Source organism: Amphibalanus amphitrite, unplaced genomic scaffold (genome assembly GCF_019059575.1).
Source record: "Amphibalanus amphitrite isolate SeventyFive unplaced genomic scaffold, NRLGWU_Aamphi_draft 000273F_arrow, whole genome shotgun sequence".
NCBI classification, from domain to species: Eukaryota; Metazoa; Arthropoda; class Thecostraca; order Balanomorpha; family Balanidae; genus Amphibalanus; species Amphibalanus amphitrite.
The window spans coordinates 13,775-28,083 of NW_024881768.1; the positions used below are offsets into that span (position 1 = coordinate 13,775).

Genomic DNA, 14,309 nt, shown 5'->3' on the forward strand with positions numbered 1-14,309 from the left:
GCACCTCGACGCAGCAGCCCTAGAAAAGTTCCAAGCTCGTCTCCATTCCGCGGTTACGACTCTCCAATCGCTCGGCTATCATGGTGACGTCACGAGCCGCGAGAACTTGCGACGAGCAGTCGTGAAACTGCCGATTCAACTCCGTCACGAGTGGGGAAAACGAGCAGTAGAGCTGGAGCCAAGGCAAGTCACACTGTCGGATTTGGATGACTGGCTAGCTCTACAAGTCCGGATATTGCTCAGCAGCTCAATGTCTGAGCGTGAAGGAAACAGCGGCATCAGCTCAGCGGCAGACAGTCGCCGACCGCCGGCGTCGCGTCAGAGGCATGGATCGAGTGCGCGTTCGGCTCTCGCCACGGTGGCCAATCAGCATGGCTCCCAGCCGGCGTGCCCCCTCTGCAATCGCCGACACGACTTGGCTCTCTGCAATGCATTTGCCCAAAAGTCTGTGTCGGAACGAGCTCGATACATCGCTGACAATGACAGATGTTTTCGCTGCTTGGAGACGGGACACATCTCGAGAAGGTGCCCGTCCACATCTGTCCAACAGTGCAGTTCTGCCGGCTGTGGAGGCAGACACCACCAGTTACTACATGGCAGCCAGCGTGTTTTCGAGCGTCGTGGAACGGAGCAGGCTGCCGCGCTCGAGCAAACCCAACAACATATGGATCCAGCAGAGCAGCACTCAACTAATCGGACGATCGGAGCCGCGCTAAATGCGACCAGAACTTCTACACTTCTTCAAGTCGTACCAGTGCGTGTGTACGGGCCAGACGGCGAGTGCAGTGACACGCACGCACTACTGGACGCCGGAGCACAAACCTCTCTCTGCACCGATCGGCTGAGGCAGCGCCTGGGTATCATCGGAGAACGCCAGGAGCTGCAACTCAACAACGTCGAAGGGGCCGGCGAGAAGAGAACTGTGCACCGATTTGAACTGCAGGTATCGCCAATGTCGGATGGAAACGGAAGAGCGGATATTACCGTACAAGAGGTATACTCCGTTCCTAAGCTGAACGTGCAGCCGCAAACAATCGACTGGAGTCGGCGACACGAGTGGCTCCATCTCTCGGATCTCGACATTCCAGACACTAGTGACAAGCCGATCGAACTACTGTTAGGCGCTAACGTCACTGAAGCAATAGTGCAGCACGAGGCACGCGTTGGTAGGCCAGGCCAGCCAGTGGCCGTTCGTACAGCCTTTGGTTGGTGTCTAAGCGGCAACATCACACAGCTGGTCTCGCCTGGTGCTCGTCACGTCATGCACATGGCACGAGTTGACACTCGAGAAGAAGAGTTGAACTCTCTGGTGAAGGAATGGTGGTCCACCGAGTCCTTCGGCACCAAATTCAGCGAGAACGTCGCCTCATCAGCTGAAGATAGGCGCGCGGAGAAGCTGCTCGCTGAGACGACGAAATGGCGCGGGGACAGGTACGAGACCGGTCTACTGTGGAGATCAGACGACGTCTCCATGCCAGACAACTACACAGCAGCACTGAATCGGCTTGAGAGCACAGAAAAAAGACTTCTCCGCCAACCAGGGACGGCAGCTGCATACAAAGATACCTTTCGACAGTATCTGGACAAGGGATACGCTCGAATGCTCTGCCCAGAAGAACTCGAGAGAGCAGACAAGAAACGATGGTTCCTGCCGCACCATGCAGTGGTCAACCAAAACAAGCCAGGAAAGATCCGTGTGGTATTCGATGCTGCAGCCAGCTACAGAGGAACCTCTCTGAACAGTCAGCTTCTCACTGGCCCTGACTTCCTTCAGACGATTCCCGGCGTTCTTCTGAGATTCAGGGAGCAGCAAGTCGGCGTTTCGGCCGACATCGAACAGATGTACCATCAGGTGGCGGCAGTGAAGGACGATCAGCCGGCACTCAGCTTTCTTTGGCGAGATTTGGACACCACCCGGCCTCCTGATGTGTACCAAATGGACCGTATTATCTTTGGAGCCCGGTGCTCACCGGCTTCGGCATCGTATGCTCTTCGCAAGACCGCCAATGACATGGCGGCTGACACTGACTCGGACAGAGCGGCGACAGAAGCGGTCCTCTGCAACTTCTATATGGACGACTTCCTCAGCTCGGAGCCAAACAGCGACTCGGCTATTTCTAGCCTCACAGCAGTGACAGCACTCGTATCTCGAGGAGGCTTCAGACTCACCAAATGGCTCAGCAATTCTCGTGACGTCCTCGCCGCTGTGCCAGAGTCCGAACGTACACCATCAGCGGCAGATCTGACCGTGCAGCTGCCGACAGAACGCGTCCTCGGTCTGCTGTGGGACGCAGAGACTGACCTGCTAAGGCTGCATGTTCATCACCGAACTGTGCCTCCTACAAAACGGGGTATCCTTCAGATGGCTGCCTCCATCTACGATCCACTTGGATTCGCCTCTCCATTCACTCTTCTCGCAAGAATCGTGATGCAGAAGCTGTGGGCACTGAAACTCGACTGGGACTGTGAGCTCACAGGAACGACGGCGGAGGAATGGACTCGTTGGACAGGAGAATTGGCGTGCCTAGAAGCACTCATCGTTCCTCGGAGCTTCAAAGCATGCGACTCACCTGCACATGATCGGCAGCTTCACATATTTTGTGATGCTTTCGAGCTCGCCTTCGGGGCCGTGGCCTACCTCAGAGAGACATCGGCTGACGGCACTGTGTCTGTCTCTTTCGTCATGAGCAAGACTCGAGTCGCTCCATTAAAGAAGATGACTATCGTTCGGCTTGAAACTCAAGCGGCTGTGCTAGCCGTTCGACTGGCAGACGCCATCAGAAGAGAACTGAAGCTCGCAATTGATGGAGTCAACTTTTGGAGCGACAGTATGGTGGTTCTCCAATACATCAACAACGAAAGCAGGCGCTTCCACACGTTCATCGCCAACCGAATAGCGGAGATTCGCCAAGGCTCAGAACCATCGCGGTGGCGGCATGTCCCAGGATACCTAAACCCGGCGGACGACTGCTCGCGGGGTCTGCCGGCTTCTCAGTTGACACCGGATAGCCGCTGGATTCAAGGACCTGCCTTCCTTCGCCAGCCGCCGGATCAATGGCCTTCAGAGGTTCGCCAAAAGGCCATAAACGATGGTGATCCCGAGGTCAGGGTCGTGAATCTCACCTCCACTGATCTCAGCACAGGGATTGTTCTCCCTGACCCCAGCAGATTCTCAAGCTGGACTCGCTACAAACGCTCCGTCGCCTGGCTGATGCGGTTTCTCTGCAACTTCGTGGCCAGACACGGCTCTCAAGAAGAGCAAGAATGGCGCCGTGCTGGCACGCTCTCGGTGACAGAGTTGAACGATGCAGAAAACCTTATTCTGCGCAAGATGCAAAATGATCAGTATCATCAGGAACTGATCGACCTGAAGAACGGCAGATCGGCAGGGGCGTCGTTTTGTATAGGCCTGGTAGGGCCCGAGCCTTACCAATGTTTATTTGGGCCCTACCAATGTTCGCTGAGCCCTACCAATCTTTTGTCACTTATCAGTTGATAAAAAATCAAAATAAACAGATAAGCAAATATTAAATAAGCACATATGCAAGTACATAAATAAGGTTCTAGCCACAGTAGGTGCATGTAGCTGACAATGAGGTTTCACGTGTCTAGGACTCCGGTCCTTAATGGATTTTAAGAGGCTCGAAAACGCAATTGGTTATAGAGGTCCATAACTGCCTCTGAGTCCCGCATACCACGCGACCGCCCCTAATAGATCCCGATCCGTCTCCACACCAGCCGCTGGAGGCCCTACACCGACTTCGGAAGGTGCCGCGGTGCTCCAGAATAGGCCATAGGTATATTGATTTGAGTGGGTGATGCAGCCTGATTCCCCAGGGTTCAACGCCAGGTCATTACCGCATCAGACCCCGAAAACTGAAGCTCGTAACTACGAGGGGCGTTCAAAAAGTTTCGGGCCGAACAATGAAGGAGTTGGAATTTTGGCCTGCAAGGCGGTGTGTTAAATGATGTGTTATTGGGATGTCCACTTACGCAAATTAAGTAAGTGGCCATTAATTAACCCGGCGGCCGCTGGGCCTCCGCGCCACCCGCCGGCCGCTGGGGGGGGCATATAGTTGCCCCCCCCCCTTTACTTCCGCGGCGATATCGTCGCAACGCGAAGAGATAGAGAAGCGAAACTTTGCACACATCTTCCTGAATACCTAGCCGAGGTTGTGTCCAAATTTGGTGTCGATCCCATTTGAAATGACGTCACAGTGACGTCATAAGTCAAATTATAGATTTGCGACTCTCTGTTTCCTCACGATACATCAGGTATATGGGACCGAATATAAAGGGCCAATTTTTGGTTAGCAACTAGATGGAAGTGTACTTAGATGTTTTAGGATGACAGCAGGTGCTGTCTAGTTCATTTACAGTTGAGTTTCATGCTCAGCGTCATCAGAAACGGTCCATATCGGAAAACGACAAAACTTTATGACGTCACTGTGACGTCATCTTAGATGCTACAACCACCAAACTTTCTTCAAACATTGCCTAGGTATTTATTTGAAGCTATGCCAAGTTTCACGTTCGTAGCTCATCAGGTTTCGGAGATATTCCACAAAACGTAAAGGGGGGGGGCAACTTTATGCCCCCCCCAGCGGCTCGTGGGTTAAGTCTCTTCTGTGATTGATTCGGGCTTCTATTCGTAGCATAGTTCGCCATTTCGGATAGGATGGGCGACGCCCAGAAGAGAGCAGTGATTCGTTTCATAGTAGTTAGTGCAGAAAAGGCACCAAGCGTTAACCCTCGCCCTGGGCATTTTTCATAACACGGCCTGGCAGGGGGAGGGGTCGAGGCCTTGAGGGCTCTCGCGAAGCGCTGCGCGAAATGTGTTTGTCTTAACGGTGTTTATTTGAATAAATGAACTTTTTGGTCTAATGAGTCGATGCTGTATCTCTCTGCTCCTTCATGGTCGGGCCCGTAGCTTTCTGAACGCCCCTCGTACTGTCATCCTTTTATTTTGGCAAGCAGGTCTTTCTAACTATCGTTGTGTTTCCAGTCCTCGTTAGTTGTCGAACCCTTCAATTGGCGTGGGTCTTCAAAACCGTTCCTGGCCCCGCAGCCGTCTTTTTTAATCGGCTTTGGCCCTCAAAGCTGTTCCTGTCCCCTTTCAGCACAGCCGTCCTTTTAAGTCGATGTGGGCCTCTTTCAGAATGGCGTGCATTCCTCCGACACTATGTATTGCCTATATAACTGCACGTTTTGTGCATGGCGTCCGGTGTGGACCCAGATTTCCAAAGTTTTTTTGTGTTTTTTTTTTTAGATTTCGGTTAGTCTTGTCAATGACCAGGACGAAAAATAAGTGGCCGAAATCCGATGAGAAAGGCAGATTTGGGGGTACCCTACCTTGTAAGCCCCGTCATATATGGCCAGCCGCCGCCTTTGGGCACTACCAATCATTTTCGGAAAACGACACCCCTGCAGATCGGTCTCTAGCAAGAGTAGTCTGCTGGCACTCTCACCCTGGCTGGATGAAGACGGTGTCATTCGGGTCGGTGGTCGGCTCCTCAACGCACCGCTCCCAGCCACGGCTCGCCATCCAGTGATCCTGTCTCGCAGCAGTGAAGTGACTCGATTAGTAGTCACGCACTTCCACAGCCAGCTTCTGCACGCTGGCGCCGAACACGTCATCAATGAAGCCAGACAGCTGTACTGGATCCCCAGGGCACGGGCGACAGTGCGGAAGATCCTGTCAGCCTGCCCGCTCTGTCGACGAAGACGAGCCCAGCCTCAAACGCCAAGAATGGCTGCGCTTCCGAAAGCGCGCTTAGCTGTGACACACCCATTCTGCAACGTCGGCATCGATTACTTCGGCCCGATACTCACCAAAGTAGGCAGGAAGACGGAGAAGCGATACTGTCTGCTGGTGACATGTATGTCTACCAGAGCAGTCCACCTCGAACTATCGACATCTTTAAGCACCGAATCGTTCCTCATGGCCTTCCAGCGTTTCGTCGCTCGTCGCGGTAGGCCAGCTTCGGTGTACTCGGATAACGGAACCAACTTCCGCCGAGGGGAAGCTGAACTCCTACGTCTTCTAACCGACTTAAATCAAGGCTGCATCAGTGATCGGCTCGCCCAAGACAACATCCGCTGGTTTTTCAATCCTCCCAACGCATGCCATATGGGAGGTATTTGGGAGCGAATGGTGGCAACCGTGAAACGAGCACTCCGAGTAGTCCTTGGAAACTTCATCGTTCATGAAGAAGCTCTACTGACCGCTATCGCAGAAGTAGAGGCAGTCATCAACAGTCGACCTTTGACGCACGTCAGCTCAGAAGCCAGTGACTTTGAAGCGCTCACTCCCAGTCACATCCTTCTCGGCAGACCGGCGTGTCTCCTGCCGTCTCAGCTCAGTGACTCATCACGAATGAATGTCAGGAGTCACTGGCGGCAAGCACGAGCCATAGCCACACAGTTCTGGCGAAGATGGCTCAGGGAATACGTCCCCACCCTCGCTCAGCGCACCAAATGGACGTCAGACGTTCGGAACCTGCGCGTCGGAGACTTGGTGCTGCTAGCCGGCGACGACACGCCAAAGGGATTGTGGCCGCTGGCTCGAGTCGCTCAGGTGTACCCTGGACCCGATGGTCGTGTCCGTTCTGTGGATATAGTGACCGCTAGAGGACGTCTCCGCCGTCCTGCTAGCAAAGTGTGTCTCCTCGAGGGGAGTGATGATGATGGTGATTAGTGGTGCAACTGCGCTCTGCCCAGTGTGTGTATCGGTGGGCATGGTGCCAAGGGTGACGACGGGTCACTCTTGGGGGGGAGGATGTCGCCGCCGTAGCGGCTCCAGTGTGTTATGGCACGCGCCATTTTGCATATTTTCACGCAGTCGGAATTTCGTCGGTGCTATTGTTGTCGTGTGAATGAACTCGTTGAAATTAGAAGGACAAATGGCGGACAATATACGAGACGGATGGCGGACTCGTAGATTGATCGATTCGGAACAAGTTTAATTCGACTTTCGTATTATTCGGATTTTGCTTATTCGTAACTTTACCGGTCGATCGGGTCGGAATTCGATTCGTTCGCAACAGGGGGTATGGGGGTTGATAAAATGATGGGCGACAAAGTCGTCTCATATTTCTTTCTTTCTCTTTCACTCCTTCGTTCTTATTCTATTTTCCTCTTCCTCCATTTCTATATTCTATCTTTCTTTTCCTCTCTCTCTCTCTCTCTCTCTCTCTCTCTCTCTCTCTCTCTCTCTCTCTCTCTCTCTCTCTCTCTCTCTCTCTCTCTCTCTCTCTCTCTCTCTCCCCCTCCCTCCTTCCCTCCCTCCCTCAGAACCGCAGTTCGGACGCCTCTGTCACCCTGCCGTGAGTCCGTGACGCTCTGTTCCTGTCTGCTGAATCGTGGCACTGAAAGGCGACACGTCCACGTCTGTCTCCGCCGCTGTGTCACAGTTCCGCCGGGGGTTCTACGGATGTCCGGAGAGAGGGAGAGGCGAGAGAGAGAGAGGGGAGAGACGGTAGCGCCCGCCGGGGACCGGAGACTGGGCGGTGACTGGCCGGCGACTTGAAATGTGGGGATGGATACTTGCGAAGAGATTGAATGATGCGTTTCTAAATTTTGGTCAATAATTTTGGGAAAAAACTTTGTCTAGCCTTTTAAATTAGCACATAGTTAGGTAGCGTCTATAGTTCTTTGCTTAGAAGGACGAGCACGTTATTATTGTTGAAGTAGGTTAGAAAAAGTGAAAGGAAAACATGATAAATAGTTCAGGTTGTATAAGCTACCTTATTTGATAAAATCCGACACAGATCCAATACGCCTCAGCGTACTGTTGATACAATCCAATTGCTCTGGGTCAAAGAAAGTAACATAAGCCCTCTGGTTATGTTTTTCTCAGAACAGTTATTCTATAGACTCACACTTACCAGACTTCAACTAAACGTTTCCAAGAGCGTATCTTACAAACCTGAGTTAACATCTTCTGAAACTTGGGAAGGTAATCAAAAGCAAAAGCAAACGTTTCTATTTGCCGTTCAAAGAAGACTTCAGGAGCTACCACAGGCTAGGTTGTGCCGCTGCATTTCCATCAAAGTTTCTCAACCGCACCTGATGCGTCTGACAGAACCGTTCGCCGCCGGTATGAGTCGGCCAGGGTCACTCGGGGCGACGTCAGTTCCACGGCGGCTGATGTGTCAGTAATGTGGAGAGGGCCGTGGGCGGCTGAGGCACCGATCGCCCACACGCCCCCGGTTCCGGCGGGCGACGGTCGACCGGCCGAAGCGGCAATAACCGACGCCCGGAGAGCCAGGTGACGGGACACGAGTGGCGGAGACGGGAGGCGACGGTCCGCCTACGGACTGCGCCGGTCTGGGGGTCACCGCATCACGCACGGAAAGTGACGGGACGGCGCCTCCCAAAGTTGAAGTCCTCAACCGGCATCACGGATGAGGGCACTAATTGCATTTGAACTGGCAGATGAGTTGTGTCTGGTCATCACTGACAGTCTGTGTCACTGTTGATTTCAGTGCCACCCTCGGCTCCGATTATTCGGAACAGTACCGGCCACATCCTCGCCAACAACAGTCAGCAGGCGCTAACGGAGGGTGAACGTCTCTGGCTGTCCTGTGAGGTGAAGGAAGGTAAGGCTCGCCGCGAAGACGAGTCCCCGCAGGTGCATTTTCGAGCCATTTTCCTTGTGTGCGGCGTTGTTTGCTCGCCGTAGCGTAGTTTGATGAATGTATGAAAAGTGCGTTCAGAAGTGCGTTTCGTCTTTGAACGCGTCACAGTTTGTAAATTTATAATATTGAATTCCTTTGAAGATGCCTGATGAATGCATAAACTTGATGTCGTGAAAAGTCAGAGTAAAGTGGAGGAGAAGGGAAGAGAGAAACTGAGCCGAGCAAAGTTAAAGAGACGACGGTATTAGAAGGCTCAAATAACTGTAGAGTGGAAGACCTGAAAGCAGATCTGCTAAGATCATCAAAGGTAGTTTCCCCGACTTTTAATCTTCATTTCATTAAATAAGATCAAGAAGCATTCTCCCTGGGTTTTAATCTTCACAACAACGCTCCTGCTTTCCTCTGGCCTGACCTGACCTGACCTCTACCTCAGGCTACCCTCGGCCGCGCATCAGCTGGCTGGTGCAGAACGTGTCTGGTGTGGTGGTGACGGCCGGCACCGCGGTGGCTCGCGGCACCAGCGTGATGAGCGAACTGGTGCTGCCGGAGGTGCGCCGTGCTGACCTGCGCACCAACGTCACCTGCAGCGCCGAGAACAGCAACAGCACCGAGCCCAGCGCCGGCACCGTCACCCTGGACGTCTACTGTGAGTGCCGCGGGGAGGGGAGGGGTGGGACGAGTGCTCATTGCTCGATGCTCATGAATGCTCGGCAAGTGGCGTACCCATAAGAAGTCGCGCCGCCAGCTCAACGCTTCCCAATGAGTATGTACAATTCTGGTTCCCAACGGATGTCCCTTGCTCATAAAACATGAACTGTTGCGTAACACACGGGGTAAACCTTGTTCGCTTCTTGCAATTTCGCCTACCGCATCCTCGTACAAACGATGTTTGTCAAATACTGGCCGAAACATTCTCAATAACCATTTCGGGGATATGGTAGGCCGGCTGTTGACAAAAAGCATGCAACCGGTCCTACTGATATCAATGCAGGCGGAGCTCAATATCCGTTTTGGAATCCTGCGCGTCTGCAGCGCGGTCCTTATTACGCGCGCCTCCGGGGCTCGCCGGCTTACGTCTGGATTCGGAGACTTACTCTGCCGGCGTACTAATGCCATCCCGGCTGGCAGCGCTGGACGACCAAACTCATTCGCATCGAATTAAAGCCGCTCCGGCGGATGTAATTTGACCCTTAATGAAGTGATTTGGATTGATATGAGATCTAATTGGGTGTCGGATTGGCGAAGAAACTTTCTCAGGATCGCAGGCTGTTTCATTTGTATAACGATCTTAGCACCATCAATGACTAGTCGGAAGTTGAGCCGGAAGATTGGAGAATATGCTGAGGAGATATATCAGACTTTTGGGGGATCGTAATTTGATATTGCAAAGGAAACTTGATACATACTGTAGGCATGCTTGCACAACCATGCTCATAGTTCGTATTTTATGAATTGGTCATTGAAATGCTTTTCTGGAGAACAATGGAAGATCATGTGATGCTTCATCATGCATTCTGACGTTTCTTCAATTTGAAAGATTTCGATGCCGTTTTTCAAAGTGGTTTTGTGTTGCTCATGCAACGTAGTAATTCCACGTACTTATTAGCGTAATGCGTTTAAAATAAGCTCAAATGTAGAACAACAAAGGAGGTTAGCAGGCCTCCGTCAAAGTCAGTACCTACACTAATATTCCTACATCTGTTTCCCAAGTTAGCCCAACCAGGAAGTGCAGGCTGAGTAGTTCAGTCTGTTTCTCAGAAACGGCACCGCGTATGTACTTACGAGTACAGTGCGGGCAGCGGCCCACGACATCTGTCCGCTTTTGATCTTGCGGTGAAAATCTCCGAGAAACGTGATTCATTTAATTGAAGTTAATGGCGGCACACTAAACATGGTATTATTAGCCTTATTTCTGCATTCGTTGCCTCTTTCAAGTGAGAGAGCTGCATTTGTCCGGTACATTACACATAATCATTACACTTGTCAGAATCTTCAGACATTTATTCAGTATCTCTTTTATTTAGTATTTTCAAGACACGGTTTGTCAATGTTTGTGACTCGTAATTTATGAAGTCTATCAGATCTAGCGGTTGTAGAAAACTATCCCGGTGAGGGCTAGTTTTCAGTTATAACCCAACCAGTAATCAAATGTTGTCTCGTCGTTCGTTTCGTTTGGCGGTGTCATGAGCGACGAGGCCGTTAGGGCTCCCCACACCCCTCATTACAAACTTTCCTAATTGATACCGTCCATAGCTGAGGCCGTGGAATGACAGGTTTATGCTGAATGATCAGGTGTTTCCTGCGATTAGTGCAGAGCAAACACGGCACGAACGTCCGTCGAAACGGCAAAATAATGACTGCGCATTCAGAGTCAGACTTACCAGTGGTGAAGTCTTTCGCAGTCTATTCCAATTCACGTGGTTTTTCTTGTTTTGGTGAATGATTGGTCCAATTCACAAAAAAAGATGTGAAGAATAGAAATAAAAGTAAAAATGTATTCTGAAAAGGCAGAAATATTTGGGCACACATGGACAGGCAGACAATCAAATTTTCCAACCAGCGTACTGTGTGGCTTGAAGCTTATACTTACACGTAGTATCTGTGTATAAAGCAGCCCTGGATCCCGGCATATCTCTTCACCAGCTCGAGTCGCCGGGAGCCGAGCAAGGCCCCGGGTTGGTGTGCTTGTTAGTCCACTTTGTTATCGCAGGCTGTACACGACTATCCATGAATAGCCAGGGTGTTGCAATTTGCATTTGCATGAGCTGGCGACGCGGTTAACCTGGTGCGGTCCGCCCGGCTGACGCCTTGCTCGAGCTGTGGAACGCATACAAACGAGCAACTATAGAGCGCAGCAGACAGCTGCGATTCTAGGACCGCGGAACGCGCTGCTCTTCTGGGAATATCGGAGCTAACATGGCCGTGTAAATCAAACGGCGTGTAATTAGTATACAATATCCTTTCCTTCGATTGATGTGATTTATCGTAAATGTGCTGCCGTTTTGATATTGCCTTTCTCGTCCGAGAGATTTATTTCATAATTTTATTTCACCAAGAAAAATCTATCGCCATCCTTCTAAAGCAGGTCGTGTCGCCGTTCAAAACGCCAGCCCTGCAATAATAAATCCGCCATTGTGGGTAACCATCCACCGGCAAAGGCGGCCCAATCACGATGCGGTGGAGCGGCGGTATCATTTGGTCTCGCCTGTCCGCCCGGCCGAACCGCTGTGATTCGGCCCGCCCAGCCGACACCGGGCAATTTCTCTGGACGTGACCGGACGTGACCGGACGTCAGTGGACGTTGGCGGACGTTAGGGACGTCTGCCACCCCGCCGCGCCGAGAGACGTCCGCCACGGCCACTGTCGCCGCCGCGAATCAGTGAACTGCGCTGTGAATTGCGACATCGCTCCTCACTTGGGTGAGATCGCTCGACCAAACTGAGGGCAGAGCCGTCTGAGCTCAACACTATCCGGGCGAAATTTGCTCCAGCGGGGGCGGCGGCCAGACCGAGACCACCATCTGTTGCGTCATATTACTGCGGCGGCCCCAGGCGATTAGAAGCTCGTCACGCTCAGTGGAGCGACGCCCGCCTCCCGCGCCCCCTCCCCTGACGAGCTCAGTAGTCAGAGCGGGCCGCCAGCCGTCGACACACGTGTCAATCTGCCTCCACAGTCTCACCAATGTCGGTCTGTCCGCGGCGCGTGACTGGCGTGCGGCGGCGTCAGCGGCGTCAGCGGCGGCGGCGGCGGCGGTGGCGGCGGCACCTGGGGGCGGTACCGCCGAGCGCAGCCCGCCGCCGTCGCCGCCGGCGCCACACCAAGGCGCTCGGCTCGTCCGGAACCGGCGCCCTATCGATTCGCTGGAGTGGCGGCGGCGGCGGTGGCGGCGGTGGCGGCGGTGGTGGCGGCCGGTGCCACCAGGTGTGTGTGGCAGGGTCCGCAGCTCTGCCTGCCTCCGCCGCCACCCGCGCCCGCCACCGGTGATCACTGGAGTTTTGACGGCTCAGTGTCCACCCTGGCATTGTGCAGATGCGTATGAATGTAAAAAAGGCACACCAACACACGTAGATGAGCAGCACTGACAAGACAAAGGCAGGCGTGTTTTATATTGACCAGAATAAAAGACGATACCGATCTGGGATAAACAGAAGTGATGGACTATGCTATGCGGACAGTTTTATGTAAATGGATACACCTCCACTGTCTGCAAAGCGTACCGACCGGCGCCAGGTAAATGATGCAGCCGCTCCCCACGTGTGCCGGAGCCTGGTGACGTAATATATGGGAACTAATGATCCGGCGAAATAAAGACAGAGCTGCCACACGCTGCTACCGCGGAGATTGCTCACAGACAACACGGTGATGCATCAGTGAACAGAATGAGGAAATATTGCATGCCCTAATGGAGATTAGGTAGAACAGTCGAACGATTTCTGGAAGCCAAGGATGGTGAGAATAACCTGATCGGGATAAATAGCTGACTCGGTGAATTAGGATTGATGTTTAGCATTACTTTTTAAAGGCATGCATAATGATGTATAGTTACCAGCGATAGCGGTTGGAGACTTGTGTGCTCCTAGGCCATTGTTTGTTTCTTCCAAAATGCATATAATAGGGACTTTACTGTTAAGTATTTCATTCTCAGCTACTGATAACTTCAATGAAAACGTATCTTGCCTTGATGACGTCATGACAGGCTAGAGCTCTCAGGCTCATTCTGTACGAAACAATTCAATATTTCACCGATGCGAGTTGACAATTTTCGAATGCTGCGCAAGCTGCACCAAATGTTGATCTATCTTATCGCTCAGTTGGTAGAGCGCTAGACTCATGCGGTAATGAGAGCTGCAGGGTTCGAGTCACTCGCGCACAATAAATATACGTGACCCCTGACGGGGATGGTCTGTGGTTGGTAGAAGCAAGCGAAGCGAGATGCACTCAGTGAGTTGGAAAGATTGTGTCCGCCTATGTGGACACGCTAAACCTTGACATCTTAATTATCTCAACACCCCGGAAGTTTACGATTGGACTGCAAATGCTTCATTGACTGTGCAACAAATCCAGTCTAGCATGGGATCTGGATCTGTCACCACGTGCTTTCAAACATTTGATATTTATTTACAAAAAAACCGTCACTGACGATCTGATTACTCGCTATCTCTTTCGTATCGCTCCGCAGTGGCGCTTTAGAAAAGATACCCATTTCTCAGGATCTTCTCAATGACACGTCTCGTTACCCCGTGTACACCGCACTTGCACGAGCGAGCACACATCGTCACGCCTGCGGGCCATTGACCGCAGCCCAGTCGCCATTCGTCGTGGCCAGGCGGTCCCGGGGACACCCTCCATCTGCAGAGCCTCGGCCGGGCTCGGCGGCCATCCGCCCACCGCAGCCATCTCTCATAATGGTGAGAGCTGAGGGGATTAGGACCGGATTATCGGGGCGCGGAGGCGCCCGGCCGGTCTCTCCGCGGACGTTTGTTTGTTTGTTTTGTTGGGTTAGGCCCTTTCGGTCGACAAGACCATTGCAGAGCCGGAAGGATGATAGGAATTAGGGGGAGACATTGGTCTGGGCAGGCACCCTAGTGAGTCGCCGGGGCTGAGCCCGTCCAGAGGACAGGCCACCCAGCCCCAAAGCACTCACTGCACCCGGCTACGGGGTGCGCTCCC

General features: G+C 52.6%; 2 protein-coding genes across 2 annotated transcripts in view; both read left to right on the forward strand.

Moving 5' to 3' along the window:
- Positions 1-14,309, forward strand: part of LOC122387091 (B-cell receptor CD22-like) — an 85,102-nt gene that overhangs the window by 12,407 nt on the left and 58,386 nt on the right. The window contains exons 2-3 of the mRNA XM_043376928.1: positions 8,487-8,600; positions 9,073-9,285. Coding sequence (XP_043232863.1) covers positions 9,165-9,285 — 121 coding nt within the window. The 5' untranslated portion in view covers positions 8,487-8,600; positions 9,073-9,164. The remainder of the gene's footprint in view (positions 1-8,486; positions 8,601-9,072; positions 9,286-14,309) is intronic.
- On the forward strand, positions 435-6,914 carry LOC122387090. Its single transcript, XM_043376927.1, has 2 exons — positions 435-3,381; positions 5,431-6,914. Exons 1-2 carry the CDS (start codon positions 665-667, stop codon positions 6,695-6,697), a joined length of 3,984 nt encoding a protein of 1,327 aa, XP_043232862.1. The 5' UTR covers positions 435-664; the 3' UTR covers positions 6,698-6,914.